Source organism: Magallana gigas, chromosome 3, assembly GCF_963853765.1.
Source record: "Magallana gigas chromosome 3, xbMagGiga1.1, whole genome shotgun sequence".
In the NCBI taxonomy this organism is placed as follows: Eukaryota; Metazoa; Mollusca; class Bivalvia; order Ostreida; family Ostreidae; genus Magallana; species Magallana gigas.
The window spans coordinates 27,474,682-27,502,217 of record NC_088855.1 but is presented as its reverse complement, the minus strand read 5'-3'; the positions used below and the strand labels follow the sequence as shown (position 1 = coordinate 27,502,217).

Genomic DNA, 27,536 nt, shown 5'->3' with positions numbered 1-27,536 from the left:
TTTGACAAAATGACATGTGGCAAACGAGGTAAACTTATTTAATGTATTCATAAATATTATTATCAACAGAAAAAGCCAACACTTGATTGAAATAAAACCAATAAAACACATATATAAACAATAACAAAGCCCGAGCTTTGTTTACAAAACAAAGCATCATGCTTATGTCTCATAATATTTGATTTTCAAATTTTGACAAAGAATTAGAAATACCCATATATTAACCATTCTAAACATTAAATATAGTGAAATAAGGTTTCAAATTCTAAGCTCAAATTATGTCTAAGTCCCTTTAAACAACCAGATGCTTTCTTTGGTGATTCATGCGGGGTATGAAGGTAGCGACATTGCAGAAAAAAAAATACATCACCCGCGTTAGCGGGTTACATATTTTTTTCTGCACTTATTTACAACATAAATAGCCATATTGTATATTTTACTTGTTAAAGTAAATTAAATTATAGCAGGAAGGACTTTACACCCAATTCTTTCCGTGAAAATGTAATTTATCAAAGCTGATATATTTTGATGTTTCAGTTGGAATTGCAAAAATTTATATATAACCTGAATTAATTTTTTTTTTGAATTAAAATACAAGTTTAGTATAAAAGTCTATCGATTTTTCTCTGCTGGATATAACTTTTAATCCATTATTGACTAAATACACAAAAAGTAAAAGCTCCAGCCATTGGTACTCCAACTATGAGATGAAATGGTTTTTCCTCATCTACCAATATTGTACTGCATGCATTTACACCAGCCTGTTTGCTATCGATATGGAGTAAAGCGATTGGTTCTGCAGTATTGATGACATGGGACTTGAGCCGGATTGTTGAGTTTTAACGTTAGAATACTTGTTAAGCAAACGACTGAGTGAATCCCGGGCATTGAGGTATCAGTGTGAAAACTTCTGGTAAGTCTTATTCAGAGTTGTATGATTTCTATTTTTCATCACTGTCTTTTGCTAAATAATTCACTATTAAAGATGTGTCTGGAAATGATGTTATTAAATTGTTTCAACAAGTCAAGAAATTAAAAAAAGTGATCATATGTTTCCAATTTCAATTATTTTGAACGTTTTATATTCTTACTGTTCGTAAAATGTAAATGCAGAGTTTGTAAGTGTTGCAGATTCGGGGGGGGGGGGGGGGGGTCCTCTTTTTTTATTTAAAGGTTGATTTTAATAGCTTAGAGATGCATCGCTGATAAATTGCATTATTCTGTGATGGCACCACATATGGACTAATTAATTAGTTGTGCATCGATATAATGATACAGCTTTTGGACTTAACTTGTATTTAATGGTGTTATCTGTTTAAAGATACAGTTTCAGAGAGTTCCACATTGTGCACTGGTTTACTGTTTTTTGAAGATTCTTCATGGACTAATTAAGGTGATAAAGGAATTAAGAAGGAGTCCTACTAATTAAGTATATTGCTACATGTAACTCTTGCATAGTGGTGTTACAATGTATTTTATTTATACATGTATACAGATTACATAGTGTCGTTTTGCGATTACCACATTGGTATCTTCATGTAGTTTATGATCCACTGATCTATCGATACCTACAGAACATATTCACACATATCTATTTTGTTTAATTTTCTTTAATTATGTTCATCTGGACTCGATTACTTGTGCTTTGGTGTTCCTATAGTTTTGCTACGCGTATTGATGAAGTTTTCCGGTCAATTTTTCCTTTGATACGTCGATCAATAAAAAAAAATATTAATTTAATCTTAAGTCTTTTTGTGAATTTGACTCAACATCTGCAGGCATGTTCACGAAGCTACATGTATCTTAGGACTATGGTGCGTCCTAAGTACTAGTACGTCATAGGATACGTATTATTCTTAAGTCAATTTCTCGATTACAGATCGAAGGGAAAATGGTTGTGCTTGTACAGGTAACGTAAATTCGATGAAAAACGCGTGCTTATGTATTGCTAGAATGACAAGAGTATCAAATTATAATTTATACACAAAAAAAATGCATGTTGTTTTATTATTTATTTGCTTGAAAGCCAAAAGCTGTAGTGGTATGTTTTCTTAACACAAAATAGCGGTTATTTGGATTTCTTGTGGTTTTTTTTTTTATTTAACTAAATTGTTTCATGCTAACTGAAATATATAAATATCAAGTAAATGTATGTTTTTGAAAATGTATACAAATGAAAATTACTGGTTTTAGGCCTATCGTACGGAAGCGTATTAGTGCCACATATACACTTCACATTTTTTTTATTTTCTACACTTTAAAGTGTAAAATTCACACTTTAAAGTGTAAAATTCACACTTTAATCTGTAAATTTTACACTTTAATCTGTAAAATTCACACTTTAAAGTGTAAAATTCACACTTTAATCTGTAAATTTTACACTTTAATCTGTAAAATTCACACTTTAATCTGTAAATTTTACACTTTAATCTGTAAATTTTACACTTTAATGTGTAAAATTCACACTTTAAAGTGTAAAATTCACACTTTAATCTGTAAATTTTACACTTTAAGCTGTAAATTTTTCACTTTAAAGTGTAAAATTTACACTTTAATGTGTAAAATTCACACTTTAATCTGTAAATTTTACACTTTAATCTGTAAATTGTACACTTTAATCTGTAAAATTCATACTTTAAAGTGTAAAATATACACTTTAATCTGTAAATTTTACACTTAAGGAAGGAGTCTTCTCGTTATCAAACATACTTCTTATAATAAGACATTCATGAAATTTTGACACAGTCAAACGGATCATATTACCAAATGATTCTATCAATTTAATCAAATTTGACCTTTTTGTTTTTGCATAAAGGTCAGGTCAAGGTCACTACCTTTTTCCTCAATGTAAAGGATGATAAAAATAAGTGTAGCTCTTTGTAGTTCTGTAGACATTTATTTAAGATTTGAAGATTCTATTCTTCTATGAAATGATAGAACATCAGAATGTCTATCAGCTTATACTACTAAATTGGAATAAATATTTATACTAAAACTGATATTGCTTAGCCCGCATTTCCTCTGATTTTCTTAAATTTTGAAGGAATTTTGATTATTTTTTTATGCTTCCAATAATAAAATATTTCTGATTTTTATGTATTATGAAATCTTTATATAAAGATATAAATTGACAGAAAAGCTAATATATTGACCATTTAATAAGAGAGAAAAACTGATTTTAGTGATCTTTTCACAAAAATCAATGTATAGAATGGGCGCTTTAAAAAGCTTATAAAAATGTAATCTGATAGGCAAATCATATTTTGAAAACATATTCTGAAACCCAAGTATCATATCATTAGTTCACATTAGTAAAAAAAAATCCAACATTAATGTTATTGTTTTTAAAATGCTAAAACAGACTCATTAATCTGCAGCAATTCTGAATTGGGAAACATGTGATATTTTCCTACGCCATTATTACGCCAAAAATATAGTCCTTGTTAGATTCTAAACATTATTTACTTTTTCTATGCCAAGTTGTATGAGAGTAAAAAAGAAAGAAAAATATACCATTTTAATTTCCTTTTATCTTGATTTAATGCACAATTAATCAAATTTACGTCTGACAAGTCGAAACCTTCCTTAAAAGTGTTAAATTTACACACTATCCTGTAAAATTGACTCGTATATACACATTCATTGGAGAATATTTATCATTTCCGATGGTTTGATTATGCATTATGCATTAAGCATTATGGACTGAAATATTTTAATTAGTAAATATTTCAAACTTTGTCTTAAATACAGTGACATCATTACATAGTGATATTTAAAAAAAAACCGTGGATTTTTCAAATATATATAAGTGGTTTTATGCCTCGGCTTTTTTTTCACACTTTTTTATGATGATTTTACAATAAAAATAACAAATTGCGTTGAATTACTGATCATTCAAAGAATATACATTATGTATCATTCTGTCTATACCTCGATTTAGCATAAGTACGTTCAGTACTTTGAGTTGTGTACGTACTACAGAAACTTGATTAAATAAAATTGTACTGTATACAAATGAATAAAATTGATGCTTTAAACTAGTAAAAGTCTTGTTTACATTTAGCAGGCTTGAAGACTGTGTATTTGCATAAAAGTGAACAAAAAGTCAAAACCCCAAAACATTGTTACAGATAATTCTACATTTTATGTTGCGGCCACCATGTAATTATGTGGTGGCCGGCTGGCCGTCAGATAAATTAGAGGTGATCACTAGTTTTAAGTCCATTAAATTATCACTTTTTTCAGTTTTTGTGAAAATTTTAATCTGATTGAAAGAGACGAGGGAAATGGCTTGCATTATAAAAAGCCCTTACCGTTGAACATTTTTTGGCCATGAGACACTGATACATTTTGTCTAAGAGAATTTAATTATAACTGTTTCAGTTTTTGAAAAATTGAATACTGTTAATGAGAACTCATTTCTCGATTGCAATGTTTATTATTAAAGCAAGATCAAAGAAATGTCGGACATTTAATTAAAACAGCCATGTGGTGTTGACATAGTATTTTACCGATTAATGTGTGATTTTTACAGACACATGTGTAAAATTTACAGATTAAAGTGTGAAATTTACAGATTAAAGTGTGAAATTTACAGATTAAAGTGTGAATTATTCACTTTAAAGTGTGAAATTTACAGATTAAAGTGTAAAATTTACATATTAAAGTGGGAATTTTACAGATTAAAGTGTGAATTTTACAGATTAAAATGTGTGAATTTTACACTTTAAAGTGTGAATATTACAGATTAAAGTGTAAAATTTACAGATTAAAGTGTGAATTTTAGAGATTAAAGTGTAAAATTTAAAGATTAAAGTGTGAATTTTACAGATTTAAGTGTGAATTTTACACTTTAAAGTGTGAATTTTACAGATTAAAGTGTAAAATTTACAGATTAAAGTGTGAATTTAAAACTTTAAAGTGTGAATTTTAGAGATTAATGTGTGAATTTTACAGATTAAAGTGTGAATTTTACAGATTAAAGTGTGAATTTAACAGATTAAAGTGTAAATTTTACACTTTAAAGTGTGAATTTTACACTTTAAAGTGTGAATTTCACAGATTAAAGTGTAAAATTTACAGATTAATGTGTGAATTTTACAGATTAAAGTGTAAAATTTACAGATTAAAGTGTGAATTTTACAGATTAAAGTATGAATTTTACACTTTAAAGTGTGAATTTTACACTTTAAAGTGTGAATTTCACACTTTACAGTGTGAATTTTACAGATTAATGTGTGAATTTTACAGATTAAAGTGTAAAATTTACAGATTAAAGTGTGAATTTTACACTTTAAAGTGTGAATTTTACAGATTAATGTGTGAATTTTACAGATTAAAGTGTGAATTTTACAGATTAAAGTGTAAATTTTACACTTTAAAGTGTGAATTTTACAGATTGATGTGTGAATTTTACAGATTAAAGTGTAAAATTTACAGATTAAAGTGTAAAATTTACAGATTAAAGTGTTAATTTTACAGATTAAAGTGTGAATTTTATACTTTAAAGTGTGAAATTTACAGATTAAAGTGTAAAATTTAAAGTTTAAAGTGTGAATTTTACACATTAGAGTGTGAAATTTACAGATTAAAGTGTAAAATTTACAGATTAAAGTGAAATTTACAGATTAAAGTGTAAAATTTACACTTTAAAGTGTAGAAAATAAAAAAAATGTGAAGTGTATATGTGGCAATAATACGCTTCCGTACTATCGTGTTATCGAAACGTTTAAGTTTTCTTCGGCTAAAATTTTAATGATTTATCCCTGTGTAAGTATCTCAAATTTTATCTGTATGAATTGATGTGAAAAATAAAAATGATTTTAGCAGGTTAAGATACCCTAACTTTACATGCTCCTAAGTTGCCATCGAACTTCATCTTAAGACAGGTCCTAAGTTGATCTTAGGATGTTCCTAACTTTTTCCCTTAGTCGTATCTTAGGAACACACTTAGTTCATATCTTAGGAAAGTTTCGTGAACATGTCTGCTGGACTCCCATGGTGTTGCCATAAGGTAAAATGCATATCTTTTTGAAGAAGTCCACATTTAGGTGCATCGTTTGGTCAGTAAAGACAACTACAAAGAGCTGTCTGAAATGGCCTATCGATGCATACCCATACCAATCACTTTAATTTTGTATAATGTTGTATATGCTACAAAATAAAGAAGACATTCCTGTTATCTAAAGAATTCCAAGAAACTTAATACCTTAAAAGAAAAAGAGACAAAATCTTCATTTGTATGCCAATACTCAATTTGAATTATATTTCCGACAAGTTAGATCTGCTTTATTTGAAGAAAGAGGTATATCTGTTTATACCGGGTTTTTCCAACGAATTTTCTGATTAATTGAAAAAGAGTAGCTGCCTGCCTGTAGCTCCCGATCCTATTTCCGAACTCAATTTGATTTCAAACAATTTCTCAGACATTTTACTACAAATATCGTCACTTGCCTCTGGATATTCTTTTTAACGCCATCACCAGCCCAGCAAAATGAAGTGCAGTTAATGGCGACTCTCGATCTGCAAGTGAATTTAACATACTTCATTTTCCGAGGTCGGTTTACTTAAGAGAAAGTCTGAGCAAGTAGAGTGACGATACCAGTAGTTAAATGCTTGAATAATATAATGGTACTAGTTTTCTTCGACTTCCACAGAATTTTTGTGGAAATAAGGCTAATCAGTCCAAAACTAGCGCATTTTTGGTGCGCCGTAAATTGCAAGTTTTTTAAAAACACGTATGGAACCACGAAGACCTCTGATGTATGGGAAGAGAGAGATACATACCATATCTTTATATAAATACACATAAATATAAATAGTGTATTTATATATAGATAGGGTATGTACAATGTAACTCTCTATTCCCATACATTTAACGGCTTATTGATAGAAATTCAGAGTCCTGTGGTATGGAACTGTAGCTCCCAAGTCCTCCATCCAATTTTATTTCGGGCCGGGAGCTAAAGACCTGCGGCAAGAAATTAGGAATAAGGAATCATTCTTTGAGTATTATGAGGTGATAATTTTGGTCGGGGCGTGATCAAATCCAATAAAGCCCGAAGGGCTTTATGATAGATTTGATCACGCCCCGAGCGAAATTATCACACCTCATAATATTGAAAGAACGATTCCTTATTACTTATATTTATATAATTTTAAGCCATCGTACGATTAAATATCTAAATATAAATTAGCAAACCCCGCTGGCGCCTCAATTTGGTGTCATTTGTAATTATGGGTTATATAGTACAAAATCTATACGTAGTGTTATCACAGGCAAAGACACTGGAAAATGTAAATATAAAGGGATAATAGATTGGCATCATTGAAATCCTGTAAGTAGTTTTCTTCTTTTTTTCTCGGTCTCAGACAAAGATTTGGTCTGAAACATCCATATTGATGTTTTAAATCTGAAAAGAAGTAACTACAACAGTTTCTGACAAGTGATTTATTCTCATTTTAAGCATTGCCTGAAATTATTGATAAACAATCTTTGTCACATTTTAAAGACCTATACATTCACTTTGATTTGATCACCAAAGAAAATTTGAAATCAATACAAAATTATACAACACAACATTTCACATTTAACGCTAAACGTTATTTTGGTTTAAACGCAGCTCTGTGCATGCAATGATTGTAATTAAATGCAATTATTTCATTTTCCTTTTTTGAAATGACTTCCTTTAGCTTCCGTCGTTTAAACCTAAACAAGGCTTAATTTGCATGATTAATAAAATTCAGCAGATAAAGTGCATGCGAGAAGAAAGAACGATTATAAATTATGAATGTTTGATAGCACATAAAGTACATTTTACACCCCCTCCCCTGAAATTACCTGTTTTGACACGTATATTAAAATAGAAATTAAAGGAAAAACAGATTCTCAAGAAACTGCAAGTTATTCGTGTGGAGAAAAAATGTCAACTGGTATGATAATTTAAACTCCGTCATGCTATGTTTAATTATAAAAGAAAACTGCTCTACTCGGGTAAAACTTTCGGATAGCTAGTCTTGAATCCAGTCCACAAAGTTTTGCCCATCGCAAATTTCCACTGTCAACAGTACACCTACTTCTGAACATAATAGACTTAAAGTTTTCGATATCAAAGTAAAATCGTGCATGTAATGGAAGACCAATTCTTAACCTATGGATTTTTAAAAAAAACATTTGCTGGTGCTTACGATAGAGATACATACATTAAGAGTAAATTTGAAAAGAGTTTGAAAGAGTTTAAATTGATCGAATATTTATCATCTTAAATATCGAATCAATTCCTGGGTATCCGGTGGCGTTTAAATAATTGCGCTGACCGATTAAATGTACAACAATTGAGAGATTTAATATCAAGGGGAACAAAATCATTAGTTAAATAGATACACTATATTATACACTGTATTTATAGTTAAAATACAAAAGAAGATCGCAAATAATCGCTGAACAAACATATTTGGTCTGTCCCCATTACTTGACGCCATGTACAGAGTTATTTTAAACAAGTCTATAAAAAGTTTGATACAAAAATAGACATGGATTTATTTTTTGAGTTAATGCTATGAGCTATGACGTATCAGGAGTAATAAATTATATAATAGTTTAATGAGATTCTGTCACTTTCCTTGCGATATTTATATATCATACCTAAGTATTTTAACCCGGTGTTGATAATACAGTGACAATTGAAATCCAATAATTTGTATGATTTATTGATATAAAACATACCAACTTATGTACAATATATTTATATCGAATTATATTTTGAAGAGCTCTATTAGATTATCATGTTTTTTGTTTTGTTTTTTACATTCAATTATCAAATTTTCTTGCTGAATAAACAATTTTTAATTTACGTGCTGTTGATGCCTGAATAATGATCTTTTTATGAATATATGCTATCGTTGAGAATCTACTCATAAATTATTCACGAAAATTGACCCTCGTGAATACGTCTAGTATATGCCCATGTCAACGAAACCAGTGCGTCGGAATGGAAACATCTTAATCCGTCAACATATTAACCATCAGATTTATCTAGAATTTTAAGATATGATAGGTTTGGCTATAAACTACATGTATTATTTAATAATAAAAATGAAAAATCTGTAAAATTAGCCTTTTAAATCTGTGTATTTTCTGTATTTTTAAACAGAGCTCTTCTTCCGAAGGAGATCAATACGGTTTAAAAATCGCCACGACCATTGAGCCCCCGTAATTAACGATCACGGCATGTATACGTTGTATCACTTTGATAAATAAGATAATTTTTTTTTTAAAGAATTTTATTTTACCGTATGTATAAAAAAAACTTGTTGATAGCAAGCGCTGGTATGGTTGAAAAAAAAACCCCACATTGTTTGTTTATCAAATGAAAATGATGTAACATGAAAACATTGGGAGCTTGTCAATTTAAAAACAGAATAAATATGAAAGGTAGAGATCATCACTGGTAGACGCGTGATCATATATTATTCAGAGAGTTTCCTTTTGTTTCTGTGGTGAAGATGATGGGATTAAAAACAAACGCGCCACTTTTTTTTTGTCTGTTAATAATTCCACGTACTTGTTGTCTTAAGGGTATTATTCCTTATAATCAGCGGAAACATGGATATTGAATATGGTAGCTTCGATTCGAGAAGAGCATTGTTAAATAACAAGTGTAAATAGTCATCTATAAGTGATTGGAAAAGATTCTGTAAACCACCATTCAAACACTTTCTCGTCGCACAAATAATCAGTATATCATAATCAATGGAATTGCTCAACGTTGCCGGAGGATGGAAAACAACGAGATTTATACAAAAGCAAAAGATAAAATGAATTCATAATAAGTATGAACTCGAGTATTTTAATGACGCAAATGTCACGTCATATGTAAGGAAATTGATATAATTTTTTTTCAAACTGAGATTCTTCATTCCATTAATGCTTAATCATCATAAGATTATGGCGTCTGGACATGACATGTGTTTTTGGAACTGAACACTAATATTTTTACTTCCAGAAATGTTTTCTTCGCATACTTCGTTGATGTGCTGTTTGGCTCTTGCAGTCTTCAAATCAGGTTGGTGATCGCATTTTTTTTTACGTTTTTGAATTTACGTTACACTGAATTATTGTTTCAAATTTGATATCAAATGCAACTTCAAAATCATTTTGCAGTGCAAAGCTTCATTGCTTCAAACTGGTCATGATTTCTTTCCAGTCACTTTCAGTTCACAATCTTTGTTTATCTAGTGAGAATAAATGTAAGTTTTAAAGATATTTGGAAGCGATTATCTGTGTGTTTGAAAAAAAAAATGGATCTTTGATGTGTCAGAACATTCAAGTTTGTCCACAGGCAATGCTACCAAATTAAATGTCTCGAGAAATAAAGTAGCCTCTGAATCAAATCACGCTTTATCATATGTATTGGATAGAGTTTTTCATGTAAATGTCGTTCAGGAAAGGTACCAATGACGGCGTTATGGTTGAAGGAATGTCTTCATCGTTGCATTTATAAATTTATCTCAACAAACGGTTTTAGTTCATGACAATTATAAATCACCTGATACGGAAATATGTAAAACCTATTAACAAACCTATTCTACTTACCAAACCCCCAAAAGCATTGTTTGTGTCTACTTTGCATTAATGTTTCTATTTATTTTTTTGTTTTATTGATATAAGGATTATCGACTTCAACCAAACAAAAGCTGACGCTTTACTTGCATGGCGTATCGTGGAATGATGCGAAGACCGTCTGCGAGGCAAATGGCGGATCATTGCTGAAGATAACCACATCCACAAAACAATACTTCTTGGAGCAATATTTAGCAAACGAATGGAGTACGCATTTGTGAGTGCCACGAATTACATGTATATATAGGTTATATCTGCTCACGTGATGTAATAATATGTATGAAAGCGTTTTATCAATGGCTTCTTACACCTGGTATGATATACTTTTTTAAAAATTAAAAGAACCCCCCCCCCCCCGAAAATCCAAATGACTGCTATTTTCTTTTAAAGTAAATATGTATCAGGACATTGGCTTACAATTATATAAGTATTTAAACAACACGTGTGCATTCTTTGAGTGTAAATTAACATTTGAAAACCTTTTAATTCAAGTACATGTAATACAATGTACATAAACACGCGCTTTTCATAGAATTTTTAAACGTTATGTGTAATGACCCATACACGTACAAACACAACCGATTTCCCTTTAATCTGCAAAAAAAAATAGAATGCACGAACATATTAAATAAGAAATTAGTTTTAATTTATCTCGAAAATACATAAATACAGTTTATTCAATATTACGAATTTTTATAAAGATTATTTGTTTCAGAATGAAGTGATAAAAATTAAACATGATCACGCATGGCTTATATAAACCGATATAAATTTACTTTTTAGCCAAGAACATTTTGAAATATTTCCAAAAGTAATCAAAACAAAGAATGTAACTCACTAAGTGTACAATGTAGATATAAAAAAAAGGTGAATAATTTTTATTCGCCAAACAGTGACAGTATTTGCGAAAAAAAAATTGCTTAATTTTTCAGCTTCCAGGCAGGCATGTAGCAACGGGGAAGAGGGATTGGAGATTGGGGTCTCTCTCCAAATAATTTTGTTAAAATGACCATACATTATAGAATAGATGACTATGCCCCCACCCCCCACCCACCCCCCCCCCCCCACCCCCCCCCCCCCCCCCACTCCTGGATTTGGTATTTTAGATTTGTCGTAAAGGCTAGAACAGTAGAAAATATTGTTTAATTCTACCGGTCTCAAGAAAAGGCTTCACAACAGTCCCAATATCCCCCCAAAACGTGATTTGCAGCCTTAGGATGGTCTTACATGTAGGACAAGGTAAGTGATGTCCAAAAGTTAGGACAAAGTTATGGCGATTCCTAAAGTTAGAGAGAGCTTCGACCGAAGACTAAGACGTATCCCAAGATGTACTTAGGACACACCACAGTCCTAAGATAGCTTCGTGAACTTGCCTTCTGGTGGTTATTATGCCTCCTTTAAATAAGTCTTAGTTACATGTATATAATTTATAAACGAAACGTTAGGCCTACTTTAAAGAACGTTGTCACTAAATGCACAGAACACTTTTTAGTAATGATAAATTGGAATTCAGGTTTATAAGGGCCAAGGAATGCCTATTTTAAAACACACATGGACATTTATTTGTGGACATAATTTAATTAAAATTGATGATAGAGATTAAGTCAGACAGTAGAACGCCATCATCAGATCTCTAAAGAAATAAAGGAGAAAATACTCGGTTGATGTAAATATTTCAGCATGTTAATTTCATACTGAGTGAGAGAATGTTCAATTTCAGCAAAAGTTGTCATCCGGTGTCTCCATTTTTAGAATGGTGTTTAAATTAGTCGATACCTTCAGATTGAAATATGAATTCATCAGCGAAATTTATATCTAATATTTTGAATGAAAAACAGATTTGGTTTTGTGTATAAATCATATTAATGTTTTATACACAATTCAATAAAATAATTTCAAAGCTAAAGAACCTATTTTCTCACGTTCTAATTTATTTTGATTTTTTTATTTTCAGAAGTGGAGATGTATGGATTGGTTTACATGAAATTGATCCGCTTGACGGATCAAACACGCAGTGGGTTGGATGTGAAGATCCAATATACAGAAACTTCGCTGTCCCCGATCCAAGTTCGACTCCAGACGACAGCAAATGTTTTACGGTTGATTTTACTGGACAGTGGAAGTCGGAAAGATGCGATCAAAAATTTGGTTTTGTCTGCGAAGAAAACATGGGTATAGAAAAAATGTAGAAAACTTCTTTCAAAATACAATGTTGCTAAAATCTGTGATTCTCTTGCCCAAACATCCTGAAATATATAATCTACTTTCAAATTTTGTTTAAAATCGGGGAAAAAAAATTAACAAGAAACAAGCAAACCGTTCACCCTTAACCGACCCTCCACCCCCACCCCACCCCCCCCCCCCCCCTCCTCCAAAAAAAAAGAGAGAAAAAGAAAGGACATCAAAAACTTTCATTTGATTTGACAAAATGTGAAACAATTTTTATATGTCCCGTTGCGTAATGAAACAGCAATGATTTTCATGCATGTTACAAAAATATTAAGACAACATTTATTTCTCAGGTCAGTGTGACTTTGATAGGATGTACCCGAGAACCGGATGTGGAGTAGCATCGCCTCAGAAATCGGAAGTCACACTTTCCGATTGCCTCAACAACTGTCGTAACATTCCAATACAGCCGGGGGGTATGCATATATACCTTAAAGTTAAATCATATAATCTATTATATAATTCTTGACTCAGACAAAATTTGACAATATCCTCATATATTTACATTTTTCAGTTGCTTTGCCCGTGATAACACTACGTATCGATTTTGTACAATAAAACCCATAACTTCAAATGAAGCCAAATTGAGGCTCCAGCGGGGTTTGCTTATTTATATTTAAATATTTAATTGTACGATGATCTAAAATCATATAAATATAAGTAATAAGTAGTCATTCTTTGAATATTATGAGGTGATAATTTCGGTCGGGGCGTGATCAAATCTATCAAAAACCCTTCGGGCTTTACTGGATTTGATCACGCCCCGACCGAAATTATCACCTCATAATACTCAAAGAATGATTCCTTATTCCTTAAAGAAAATCTATTGAAGGACAACATAACAATATTGACATTAAAGAATACACACTCTTATATAGACGAGGGTTTGGGTCAATTACTCTGAAATGTACTTATATACTTTCAAATACATTGATAATTAATTTTATCAGTTTCTTGTTATTACAATTACAAGTACATTGATTTTTTTCAAAATGTAATTAATTACTCTTTACTTTTACAAATGAAATTAAATTTATCCAGTACATTGAGTTCATGTTTGGTTCTGAACAAAATTTTCTCAAAAGGGAATTTTTTATGTTTATTCGGAAAGTACAACTTTGGGTAGTAGACACAATCAGTATTTGAAACTTAATAACTATAATTTACAAGAATACGATAATACACTCCCTTGAGACTGAAATGGGGGGAAGGGGGGGGGGGTTATACGTGAACAAAATATTAGGGCTTTATGATAGATTTGATCACGCCCCGACCGAAATTATCACCTCATAATATTCAAAGAATGATTCATTATTACTTATATTTATATAATTTTAAGCCATCGTACGATTAAATAATATAAATATAAATAAGCAAACCCCGCTGGCTTCATGAGTTTATATAGTACAAAATCGAAACGTACATGTAGTGTTATCACAGGCAAAGACACAGGAAGATGTAAATATAATATTTTGATATTCAAACTGATAGATTAATAGGTCTAACTTTGTTCATTCCATTGAGAGCAGTTTTTATTCTTTTAATGATGTTATGCATTATAATGAATTTTATTTTGATTTACAGGTGAGGAATGCTGGGGGGTAGGGTTCTACCTGAACTATGCACAAGAAGATTGTTGGATGTTTTTGACTGTTGACCCAGAGGCGTGCGCCAAAAATAACTTTCAATTTGCATCAATTGATATGTACATTAAGACCTGTTTTACTCGTACGTATACGTTACACACAATTCATGCGAGGTATCTTAAAAACTTCCTCACGCACACCCATGATTATAACAATTTAAAAAAAACCCGTTGCATTTTATGATGTGATTTTACTCCAGAAATATCGAAAATGAAACCAGTGTCTATCTTTTTTTTCTAAACCATGCATCCTCAATTGTTCAATGCAAAATTTGATTGTACCAGTAGTAAAGTGTAAATGTGGATTAAATTGTATTAATTGCTTCTATAAAACAATCCTTGCATGAGAGTAAGAGAAGGATTTGTATGGCTTTGCATTGGTCAGTCGATAAGATCAGCTTAAAATAAATCATGCGAATTTTATAAATATAAGAACTTTTCTCGAAAAACGAAAAAAAAATCCCCACAAAAAACGTCAAAAATGTAGCTACGAAATTTTTAACGAGCCTTTGTTTTATGTACTGTTTAGAATTTAGTTTTCGTATAAAAATGTGTAGTTATAAATTGATGCTTTAAAAGCGTTTAATTCGATAAAATGATAGATCTCTTTACCATGAAATTTATAGGAATTCATGCTTTTTTTTGGTACAGCGTTGACATAAGTATTATAATAATCGAACATCAAAAGAATTTTTTGATAACATATCAATATCTTACAATTTTGCCCCCTTTCAACTGGGTCTGTCCCTGATATGGTAAATTTTGAATGATTTTTTGAATAAAATTACAAGTACATTGTACATGTATAATACTTTCGGTAGGATCTGCTTTTTTTAAATTCAAAAATGTAATTGTACAATGATGCATGATTGTACTAAAAATATAACTTTTTCACAACAGAGACCGTCAACAGCACAGTGGTTTCTGATAACTCCAATAGCCTTAGCCCCGAATCTTCCTGTCTCATACAATACTCGACGTCACAGACGGAAGTAGCCTCGGTTTCAACATCAACGCTACCGGATGTTACCACACAATCCATGGCCTTGGAAAAAAGTACTTTAAATTGAAAGTTTTTATTTACAGAGAGAGAGAGAGAGAGAGAGAGAGAGAGAGAGAGAGAGAGAGAGAGAGAGAGAACTGTGTTGAACGATGATGGTCGGATCGACTTTACCTGTCGACTTTTGATCTTAGTCCTACTCTCCTTGTATAATGAATCCAAAGCATTTTTCATATTTATGGAGCAAGTCCTTTGTTCGGAACTATGTAATTTTAATTCGCGTATGCATGCTCGTCTTCTCGCTCTAATGTTGGAGGACAGTATATGGCAAAATGAAAAAGAATTGTTCAATAAATTGTTGTACTGGATACTTATTATGCTAATAGTTCAATGATAAGTTGCATTTTTTTGTAATGTCATAGTTCATACTAAATCGTAAATTGTAATCAATTAGCATTTTAAAAAGTTTCATTTGTCTTTCAGCATCTCCACAATACTCTACTGAAACCTGTTTTTGTCCGTGTGAAACGAATTCAACTTTGTCATTAGAGGAAGTTTTGGCGCGAATAAAGCGAGAGCTAACAGTAGACAAGAAAGAGACTTCAGCGTACATCAGGACCAAAACGTGCGCCGAGGACGATCGACGGAGTTCACAGTTCATCGGATTCGGAGGAATAGTGTTTATCGCAATAGAAATCGGATTATTTATATTACTAGACTTCCCCAACGTCATTGATATGTTCAGGCTTCTCAAGAAAAACGTTTATTCCCGTTGATATAAACATGATGTATAAATCCGTTACAGAAACCGAAATTTGCTTTATGCTCATGCATATTTAATATATGCATGAACCCATAGCGGGTCCATTAAGCGAATGGATCTTGCAATTTCTGTAACGGAGTTAACATGCATCCTACATTTTGTAAACAAATCCATTATGTCTGAAATGAATATTTGATGCGTGTATTGGACGAGGATAAACAATTGTTTGTGCATGTAAAGATTATGCCAATGGACGTTGTTCTACGTGTATCTTGGGTCGATTTCCGGTCCAGCGCTATCTGCATGTATATATCTATAATATCACGCCCTAAATTTTGGAACCGCCATAACCGAGTTAGCCGGTACGTTGTACGAAGACAATCCTATGGTTGTAAAATCACATTTTCATGGGATCGTACATGTATGGGCTTTTGTGATGCTTTTCCCCCAAGACTGGAACTATAAGACAATTTAACCTATTTTACGGTCCAAGCATATCCAAAAAACCTCAAATTTCTAATCCGGAAGGGGGGAGTGTTCATTTATTTTATCACATCGTCAACTTTTAATATCATGTGCAGTTATTGTTATGCAGATCAATTGTACATATATATCAGAGGTGTGCATATGTCTAGGATTTTGATTTCTAATAATTTATGAAAAAATACCAGCTGTTGAACTTAGTTATTTTTTTGCAAAATATTGCATAAAGGGTACTCCTTTTTTACGGATAAGTCCTTCTACATTTTTCAAGATAGGAAGTTGATGTTTTGCAGATCAGTTGTACATATATCAAAGTAGTGCATATTGCTAGGATTTTGATTTCTGTTAATTTATGAAAATGATACTAGCTGTTGAACTTAGTCATATTTCCACAAAGACATTTCATATCCAGTACCCCATTTAACTGGATAGGTCGTGTTCCTCAACTCGGGGTTGACAAATAGATTATAGATACTGAACACCCCCAAAAAAACCCGGTTTGCTGTCACAGGGGCAGCCTTTCTCTTGTTTTCTTTTCTTTTGGGCAGTGAAATGCTAACACATGCATACACTTTGCAAACATTTGTATTATCAATTTTTTTGATAGCTAAAACTTGTTGAATTGTTCTGTTTAAACATTCATGTAACAATTTCACTTTTAACAAGGAATACATGTATTTACATACGTATACTGAATTTAAAGTACTGTAGAAAGTGTAAATTATATAATCAAACACCCCGAAAAGAACTTGACAAGGTGTTACATATCCCCCACTTGAAGCAATAAAAAAGAACTTGTTCGGATGTTAATAAAATATGCATTCTTAGCTTGTATACGTTGTTTATACTATACATTTTAATATGTATGCCAATAACGTGTTTTCATTATATAAACCAAAGAGGTATAGATTACCATATTAAGCCACACGACGTTTTGTGCCTAAATCTTGACCATTTATATAATGTGATAAATTTCAATCTTTTGGTACATCTTTTGCTTCCTTTTTGATAAAACATTATTTTCAAAAATTTTTAGATAATAGATCTAGAATTATTTTGTAAAAGCTTTAAAACACTTCAGATAACGACAAAAAATACATTATTATCTTACCCATTCAAATTAAAGTTTAATAAACAATAGGGCTAGCGCAGTCAGAGATTGTTTGAGATCACGTTGTAAAGTTAAGAAAACAATCATAGAAATGAAAATAAGAAGAAAAGTATAGAGTATAAATGTATGTTTGTTAATGATCAGGTAATGCACTTTTATTTTATACATGTACTGTTGCACACCTTCAAGATTCCTATATATAAGATGCACATAACTCGTTTAAATGTCCCAGGTGCGGGGGATCCGACTGGCATTGTACGCTTTCTCCTTTCAAAATAATACAGGGTTGTCTTTCTTAGTACATTAACGCAAGAATAAATCTACATTCATACCATTACAACTATGCATAATTAGAAATATTAAACAAAATATTAATGTATTTCCTTAGATAAGTAAAATGTTATCGCATCTTAAAGAAGTTAACACCCAATTGTCTGTAGATTTCCCCCCTTTTGATAGGAATTAGATGTGCTAGCTCCGATAAGCTTCTTAGAATTGTCATATAACTAGAAACGATGGCTTACATCTACGTTCGAAAAGAGCTTAACTTCAAGTGTATATAAAGTTTGACAAATTGGGTATGCATGTAACACAGCGGTTTTGTCGAAATTATATAAAATTTTGATCTAAGAAACAAATTGTAATTCTAATTCCTCGTATTTTTCATTTCTTTTAAAATTTATAATTACATACCTTAATTAAACATTAGAAAAAAATTAAATAACTCAAAGGCACACATTTTGTCTACACCAATGCCGAACAATCTGATCACCCCCCCCCCCCCCCAATCCCGTTAAGGTTTGACAGGTACATGTATCAACAAGAGGTCATCTTCACATGACCTCAATATTTGCATACGATCTATAAATACCCCCAATCAATCACAGACATGCCCTTTATCTGCTTTATGAGAGGTGAAAACAAACATGACTTTTCTATCTCCTTTAAAAGAGTTCCAATAGATTTTCTAAACCACTGAAAGTCCTTTCCTGGCGAATGACCCCTATCGATACCCGTCAGATACTGACAATGAGAAAAAAGGGTGGTGATGGTTTAATCATATTGAAGGACCAGCATTTTTTACTGGTTAAAATATTTTTTCTGAACAAAAAGACTTGTATTTTTAATAACTATCGATCATGCATCTTATTAATGTATTTAACAAATGAAACTGCACATTGTATATATCATATTGGTTAACATGCAATTGTTGACAAATAAATTATTTCGTAATACACGTGTATAAATGTTATTGAACTGCTGAAACCCTCAGCGTTCTTTCCTTTTCTTTTCTTAAGCGATGGATTATACTGAGCTGGTCTTCTGTTCTACATGTTTGTCCTTCGACTCTAAATGTCTTCGTGACTGGAATGACCCGGTCATGCTTTGCCTCAGGACCTATTTTAGCATTTTCAAATCGTCTGCACGTGCGATCTAGCTTTCCTTTACAGCTATCGAGATCAGACAACATGGCACGAATTTGACTGACACATTTCGTTTTTTGAATTTGTGTTTTGCAATTGCGTTTTGTCAAAATTGAGGTATTCTGTGATATGGCTGCAGGCGGCGGGATAATGCATCCCGACTCTCTCCTGATTCCGGTGCCTTCCGCACTCAGTGTTGCTGCACGTTGTAATCGAAGTTCACTGGCCCTATTTCCACCGGAAAACCGCCTTGATGTTGAGCTGCCGTCTGACGATTTCTTTTTCGAGTGTCGAGAATGTGTGTCGACGCTTTCGGACCGTCTGTGAGAATGTTTGGCGGGGTTCCGGTTGGTCTCGAACCTCGGAGTCCAAACGTCTTTCGGATTGTCAATGTGAAGCTGAATGTTGTTTCCGTTTATCGTTGTTTTTGGAATCACAAGATTTAAGTATTGGTTAAAGGGCGTAAAGTTCTTGCTCGTGGGTTTTCCTAGATATTGCTGCGAAGATAACTCTAGAGGAGGCGAGTCCCGCACAGGTGCTAAATTAAGATTTTTTCCCCGGTCATTGACTGTCATCGAGCGAAGTGAATCTCCATTGATTTCAGGTGTTTCTTTTTCACTGAAATCATGAAATAAAGGATTTTGAATAAATGCCACACTGCTAACACAAAAAGGCATTGGTATCTCTTATTCAATAATTGTTACAAAGTTATTCGATTGCGAGATTTTTTTTAAAGGTCTAATGAGAGAAATAAGTAACCTGAATAATCCGACAAACAATAATTATTATCTTCATTGTTGAATATATAAATTGTTTTAAATATTACTTTCGTTTCTTATAGGATCTTTTTTAAAGCAGTAACAATTTGCATTTGCTTTGTATCACACTTATATACCTCGTGTCTCTTTCTACAGCCAATATTGCGAAGACATCGAAACTTTCAGCAATGGAGCTGAAAAAAAAACCAAGAAGGGTTTGATCGTGCATAGAAACCGTGGAAAATCGTTTCATACGAGAAAACACTCGCATAATTTTACCATATCAGACTTCAAAGATTTAGAAATATTTTTTCTCACAAGAGTTTGAAAGATCAAGGAAAATAAAAACAGCTGGATAATTAACCAAATGCCAAATTGCACCCTTCTAAGGAGCAGTTTTATAAAAATTTATCAATTTTATGCAATAAAACTTTGTTTAGAGATTGTATATACACTTATTTTTAATGGATGCCACCAGACAAGTGAGAAATCTATCTTCAAATATAAATATCTCATGGGAAAATAATGATTCATAGGCAAAAATTATTATCCAATAGGGTATTTAAAAGTTGTATAATTTCCAAAAAATAATATATTTCAGGAATTCAACTCGTTAAAGAAATCTGATAAGAAAATTTGAGATTTTTCTTTGCTGGATTTCGTTAAAACATCATTTATGTTTGCTGTTAAATGTAATTTTAAATTTGTATTTTCATAGGTAGTCCTTTTACACCGATAAATAAGGATTATATGTCAACTGAAAGCATACAACAGTTACCTTAAACCTTAAAGCAAAAATCTATCATATTTATATACATAATGTGTAGGAAACTGCACCATTAGAAGGTGCAACACACTGGTGAAGTACTAGCAATGCGAATGGGTTTTTTCTTCTTCAAATAATTCACATAATTTGAAGTGAGTAATGACAATAGTAAAGTCAATAGTTCAAAATGCTTGCTGACTTTATAATAAACTAGGTTAAAAGGTTAACTTGAAGAGATTTCTAAAAGTTTAAATGAATTGTTACATCTTAATTCATATAACCGCGGCCGCCAAATAAAGCGCATACTGAATTGTAATACTGGTATTAGTAAGTAAAACCTTATTTTGACACTTTGCATAAACCTGAATAAATGTCAAAAAACACTTCTCACGAAATATAATCGCCTTATCTGTGTCAAAATCAAATTTAAATTTAAACAAAACGCTTTCATAAGAAAAGTGACTTTAAAGGCTTTCTTGCAAATACTGCGTTAATTTCTAAAAAGATCAGTTTGGACTGTTGATTGCTTTTAAAACCAGTCAAGAGAGCGAAATTTAATTTCTCGTGTGTCAATAATGATTTTCTGCCTAAGTTGAATCCTATACGAGTTCTTTTTATGTTCAAAAGAATTTAAAAGGATCAGCATATTATTATGAAACTTGGGAAAAAATACATCGCAACAATTTTGACATGTTCCGTCTATGAAAAATACTCTACCTTGTCTTAAGATATTTTTGCAGCATACTTTCATAAATTATTCGATACTAAGTATTCATAAATACTTCATGGTTCAAATGATGTTCGTTCATTGCTATGAAAAGAAGTAAAAAGCCTACGTGGATTTTGCTTTGTAAGCGACATGAAAGTACCTAGATGGTAACGTTGGAAAACTGTGCAAGGTGTCTCGAACATTTTCATAAAGAGAAAATATGTAAACATTTCCCATTACGAATTTCCATTCCTGCGAGTTTCTCAAATAAAAAAAATCTTGTATTTTGTCTCCTTTTAATGATTTCAATTGTACTTAATTGACAGGTATTTTAATTTTCATTAAAAATCGTCAAAAAGTGACGGAAACAATTACTTGCAGAGAATATTGCTTTAGCAGTTGCTTCTTTTTTGCAGAGATAAAAATACTTCATTGAATATATGGATGCTAATTCACATGAAGCTTCCGTCAATCTGCATTCACAGACATAAAGGAAAACACTTTCGGTTGACTGACAGACCATAAATCCATCAGTCGAAGATAGCCTTTTAATAAAAAGTTTTTATTGATGTTCATATTTCGAAGTTCGTAATGAATACTCCATTCGATAAAATTTTGTTTCATATTGAATGAATTTTGTTTGAATAATTTTAAAACTTCATTAAATTTGTCACTCGCATATTCAGCATGCTAGTGCTTCTTATTTAAATCGGAATAAATAAAAAAAACCTATCAACCGTTTAAAAAAATCTTAGTCAATATGTAACTAACAATTACTCTTTGGCCTCAAATATTGTTAATATTATTGATATGGTTTTCTTTAATAATTATAGTTACTTTGTCATTGAAACCCTGAAAACGTGACTCGTTAATACGTACCACGTTTTTGAACGCAGTTTCTTCAAGTATGGATCTGACAAGGTCATTTTATTCCCCGTAGAAAGACCCCATGCTTGCTGGAATTTGCCAACCGAAGAACATAACTCTCTATATTGCTGAATATACTTCTCACTGTTATCGAAATGAGAGAAAGGGTAACTTAAACTCTTCGACGCATTTCCGTAAAGTTTTTGATAGAGATTCGTTGCTTGGCACAGTTTTGATGAGTTTGAACTGTTTTGTTCGGTTTTTTTGTGTTGTCGATTATGTCTATGTCTACAAGTTGTTTTCCAGGGACCAAAACCTTCCGATTCATAATGCATGAGGTTTGCAAGACAATGGCAACAGTCTGGTTCTTTTATCTCCATTCTTTTGGCTGTGTGCTCCATTGAAACCTCCCCAAAATGGCAACCCTGGTCCTTTAGAGACGAAAGTCCTTCGAGTTTACTTTTTACAAACTCATCGAGAGGCACACATTCTTCGTCCATCAATTCCCCCTCCAATTTCATCGTAGGAGATGTCTTCGCAGAAGATGATTCCGCTGAACAATGGCGTGAAGGTCTGTAATCTGATTCAGTCGCAGAAATCGTAGAGTCGCTGTCGTATGTCTCGTCTGAACTGCTTTCAATGTTCGATTCGTCATCATTTTCCTTTTCTTCTTCATCCTGGCTATTTTTAGGACATGTGGAAGTAGTAGGCCTCCAGATTCGCGGCAGAGGGTCGTACCTATTGGAAATTGTTGAGCCAGCTGTAAAGGGTCTATGGTTACTTTTCCGCATTCTGATGAAAATGCACTCTTTCTTGCAAACACTTTGGTCACTAATCAAATTTCTAGATTTCACATTTTCGTTGTCTATTCAGCTGAAGTAGACCAAACCGATTCCGTTAAAGTTAATGATTTTTGTTTGCCATTTCAGTCGAGGATATTGAAGTGGGCCACTCAAACTGATTACCTGAAAGACAATGACAAATGAATAGTGAATTGGACTTTTAAAAATTCGTTTCCGACGTCCTTTCTATGGAATAGCTTTGTTAACCTAGAAATTTAGAAATAAAATGGAAACCATATACACATTAGAATTTGAAGATTGTCCGGCCAATGATAAATATAGATCAACAAAAGGTAGTGTTTCCACCTCAATACATCCGTCTACCGATTTGAGTATCCGACTATCGTTATTTTGAACAATGTCTTTTAATGATATTTTTCTGTCTTTTGTTGTTTTCTTTTTGGAAAAAAGAAAAATCACATTTCGAAAACACTGGAAAATCCTTGAACGTACTAGTACTATAATTGCATTTCTATAATTCAACTATATGAACTTCTTTCTTGAATTTTGTACATTTACAAATGTTAAACACGATTATCGAGTGGAAAGGAGCTTCAAATCAAATACTTACATGATAACCCACTAAAGACTGTCCCTGTAAACTCACTGTTCGCGTTCCCAATTAACAACGAACTTAAAAATTGCTTCCAAACAAAGTGTAGAATGTACACAATAGACACGGGCCTTTTAAACTGAAAGATAATCCCTTTCTACAATGACCAATTGTAATGCGTTAACTGAAAGCAGTGGCTTTAATAATCATGACAGGAATTTTCAACCTGCATTCTGTTTATATTTCTGCATGAGATCGCTAAAACAAAATATTTTACTTTTCATTCTGTTACGCCCGAATTGCCTCCGATACTGCCAGGTTTTTTCCCCTTTTTTATGTTTCGATAGAATGGGGACTTTTGTAAATGTGTATATCGGTGCCAGTGATCAAAGAAAGAAAGAACAGAAAAGAAAAAGGAAAGAGAGATCGCTAGGAGTTACTAAAATGTGTAAATGTTATTGTATTCTAAACAAACTTATAAATACATTTAAATAACAACGTTTGAAAGTTTTAAATCTCTATTTAATATACTGTTTCAACATTGCAATGAAACGTGCGAGCATAACTTGCATAACATTTAAACTGTAAATATTGAATTATTTCTTGAAATATTGACATTAGAACATGGAATTATGAAAACTCAAACCCTGGCTAATGAATCCATGAGGTTACATATATTATTTGCTTTAGATCGGGCTGGTGATGATAAGTGCAGTGTGCGTATCCACCCATTTAATTAAGTGGTTTGTTTGCCTACCTGCGGAATGAAAAAAAGGGAAAAGAGGAATTCTTGTATGCGCGGCGCAAGAATCTTATAAGCGCCCCCATGGAGATCTCGATTTATTTAAAAGTTGTCTAAATTAAAAAAGCGCCCAATTAATTGTAAAATTGATATACGTTTGTATGGATGGATGGATGGATGGATGGATGGATGTATGTATGAAAAGATCTCCAAAGCTTATTTGAGATACAGGTTTTAAGGCAATTACTGAAATAAGCTATATTAGCAGAATATTCATTCTACGTGTAACGTAACAATATAATCAAAATCGAAACTTGTTTGGAATATTCAAAAAAAGAAAATACAAGGTCATGGGAACAAATTCATGTTTTATTGCAGAGCATTCGTGGGTGAATTTTTGTGATATAGATGTACACTTGTATAAAACTCAAGTTTCACATCAAAAAATCTAATAAATCTATGGCCATTAAATTTTCCACTCAGCGCTTCATATCTTTAGTATTTACATAGCTCTCACACAATTAATGATTTACACTGATTAAATACTCGGGGACCATCAACAGCTGTGGTTATTGATTTTAACAACATTTGAAATATTACGCCCCGAGTACCATCGACAAAAATATTTTCCCATTTTTAAACACAGTATTATATCGAGACAAAGGGTTGTAAGGATTTTTTTAATGAATGCATTTTTTGATTCTGATTGATCTCATTCACTGAAGTACTAGACAGAATGGTACAAATTAAAAATAACAATGATAACGATATCTGTTTTGAGATTGAAAAAAAAATGACCACTTCAGACGATGTTAAAATCCAATAGAAAATCTGATATTTGACCTCATATATAGGAATCGGGCCTCTAACTCTGACTTTTCACCCTAAAGATGGTTATAAATTCTCTATCTGGTTTATCGTAAGAAACTAAAACCTGCAACCATTTTGCTTACCCTTACTAACCGTTGGCCACCCTATTGTAACGTTGTCGTTTATCTTACACTCAGCATGCTCAAAAATGATTAAAGTCCTATTAATTTCTACTTTTGTTCTCTATTAATCGATGAAAACTCAAGAAAACAAGCAAGTTAAATGAGTTGGGCAATAGTCTTGTAAGTATGTAATATGTCAAGCTGTAAATGGATTTCAGACGATGTTTTTTCTCGTAGTACGGAAAATAATGTCGAATTTCAATAGCAGACATACCTTTATTTTCAACGAGAAACGCGGCTTCATATACTAGTAAGACATACAGAAAGACAGAAAGATCGGTGTAGTTCAACCGACAGACACCTTCATATCATCCCATCGAGCTCGAGAAAATAAAATAAAAAGCGATTTGAAACCTCTTAATAATATTACGTCATCATATTCTCTTAAATTACTACGGAACAAACTATTACGACAACCTAGTTACATCAAACTCAATCAAAAACAGATCCATATCCATTTCCAAAATTCATAATTACTAAAATGAGGTTGCATATACACAAACAAATTACCATTAGAAACTAATCTCGTGTAGTCAGACAGACACACAGACAACCCGACATTAATTCTTTATCATGATCCCTTTGATACTGGGTAGATAAGACTGCCTGCTATGCATACAGGAAAGATAAGATATGACTAAAAGATATAACACTTTGTCTCAATATTCTGGCACATTTGCAATAGAACCATAAGTCGACGTCTCATGCAATATGATTGTAGTTTTCTTAACACTCAAATTCGCAGGAATAGAAAAATTGAGGATCTTTTCATACAAAGTAGATTTCGATGATAAACTTTTTTAAAGCTAAACAAAATTGTAGAGTACCATACCTGCACATCCCCTTAAAGCAAAGTCCCTGTTTACGGTTAAAGATAACATTTTCCTGAAATGTATTTGTACGGTGTCTTGAAGTGTTAGCTCTTATTTGTATTTTCAACAGACCAATTCAAATGTTATAATCCGTTGCTGCAATATGGTGTGTTACATAGTAAATGTTTATGTAACGAAAGAACATATTCCTCGTTAATCAAAATTCAATATAGGTGCTTCACTCCCTATAGCAATAGGACTCTCCAGTTTATGTTTTACAAATAGAACAACTAAAGATACATATCAATGCCTGCTCCTAAACGAAAAGGAAATGCTAAGATAGACCAGAGAGGACGTGCAAATTTCAAGTACCCGTACCTGTGTTGGCAAACAACTCTGGGTGAAGATAATTGAACTTATTTAAATCGACGCTTCTTTGTATTAAGATACTGTTTGGTGACAGTCAACAGGGCTATTGCTTAAAAAATATTTACAGACTTCCCCATGTAAACATTTGTCTAACTTTTTTTGGATAAAAACGTATTTAGAATAAACACCCCACAAAGCAGATGAAAGGGTAGTTTGAATTGTTTTAAACACTATAATCAAATACCTTTATATAAAGAAATTATTTTTCGGTTAAAATACTACTTGATACTAAAGATAAACTTGTTTTGAGATTGGGAAATACGCAGCGTATCAGTTTAATGTCTCTTGTTTTGGGATTTAAGAGGCATTGATTTAGATTGTAAGCAGTCTCTAGTTTCTGATTTTTACAAAATGCCGAATAACTTAATTCTTTAAATAGAGAGAGAGAGAGAGAGAGAGAGAGAGAGAGAGAGAGAGAGATCATCCGTTATAACATGACCTGTTCCACAATGTTAATTAAATGATTAAATATAACGTGATGCCTACCTTTGTTTTTATTTTATATCATCCTGTATGTAAGACGTTTATTCTCGTACTATCAGTTGTTGAGGATATACTTCTTTTAAAATGTTCACCCGGTCGCTTAATCAAAACGTAGCTAATCCACTTTCCAAAACCATTTTATCGAATAATTTGAAATTTGACGTTAGCAGCGGGCTGTTCGCAGTTCAAAATTAGCCATTAAATGACATTTAAAGTCCTCTGTTTGGATCAGTTTATCCATTTGAGACCCTAAGGTCACCGTTCCTCGCTTCGATCTTTCAATAAAAGATTATTAGATATAAAACTG

At 32.2% G+C, this 27,536-nt stretch overlaps 2 protein-coding genes across 4 annotated transcripts; one reads left to right on the top strand and one right to left on the bottom strand.

Annotated features, from left to right (window-relative positions):
• The first annotated feature begins 716 nt into the window (after positions 1-716).
• Positions 717-17,530, top strand: LOC105331581 (uncharacterized). 2 transcript variants are annotated; one of them, XM_034481779.2, is made up of 8 exons: positions 717-913; positions 10,005-10,064; positions 10,670-10,838; positions 12,576-12,793; positions 13,144-13,266; positions 14,435-14,578; positions 15,396-15,551; positions 15,979-17,529. In XM_034481779.2, exons 2-8 carry the CDS (start codon positions 10,007-10,009, stop codon positions 16,269-16,271), a joined length of 1,161 nt encoding a protein of 386 aa, XP_034337670.2. In that variant the 5' UTR covers positions 717-913; positions 10,005-10,006; the 3' UTR covers positions 16,272-17,529. The 2 variants fall into 2 exon arrangements, with proteins under 2 accessions (XP_034337670.2, XP_065935179.1); XM_066079107.1 differs by lacking the exon at positions 717-913 and adding an exon at positions 9,705-9,831 and having other exon boundaries at positions 15,979-17,530.
• Positions 17,531-18,773: 1,243 nt separating this feature from the next.
• LOC105331579 (uncharacterized) lies at positions 18,774-27,484 on the bottom strand. 2 transcript variants are annotated; one of them, XM_066079106.1, is made up of 5 exons: positions 27,233-27,484; positions 23,790-23,910; positions 22,389-23,341; positions 20,172-20,228; positions 18,774-19,894 (listed from the first exon to the last, which is right to left on the bottom strand). In XM_066079106.1, the coding sequence occupies exons 3-5, from the start codon at positions 23,165-23,167 to the stop codon at positions 19,102-19,104; spliced, it is 1,629 nt and encodes a 542-aa protein (XP_065935178.1). In that variant the 5' UTR covers positions 23,168-23,341; positions 23,790-23,910; positions 27,233-27,484; the 3' UTR covers positions 18,774-19,101. The 2 variants fall into 2 exon arrangements, with proteins under 2 accessions (XP_065935178.1, XP_011432142.3); XM_011433840.4 differs by lacking the exon at positions 23,790-23,910.
• Positions 27,485-27,536: the final 52 nt, after the last annotated feature.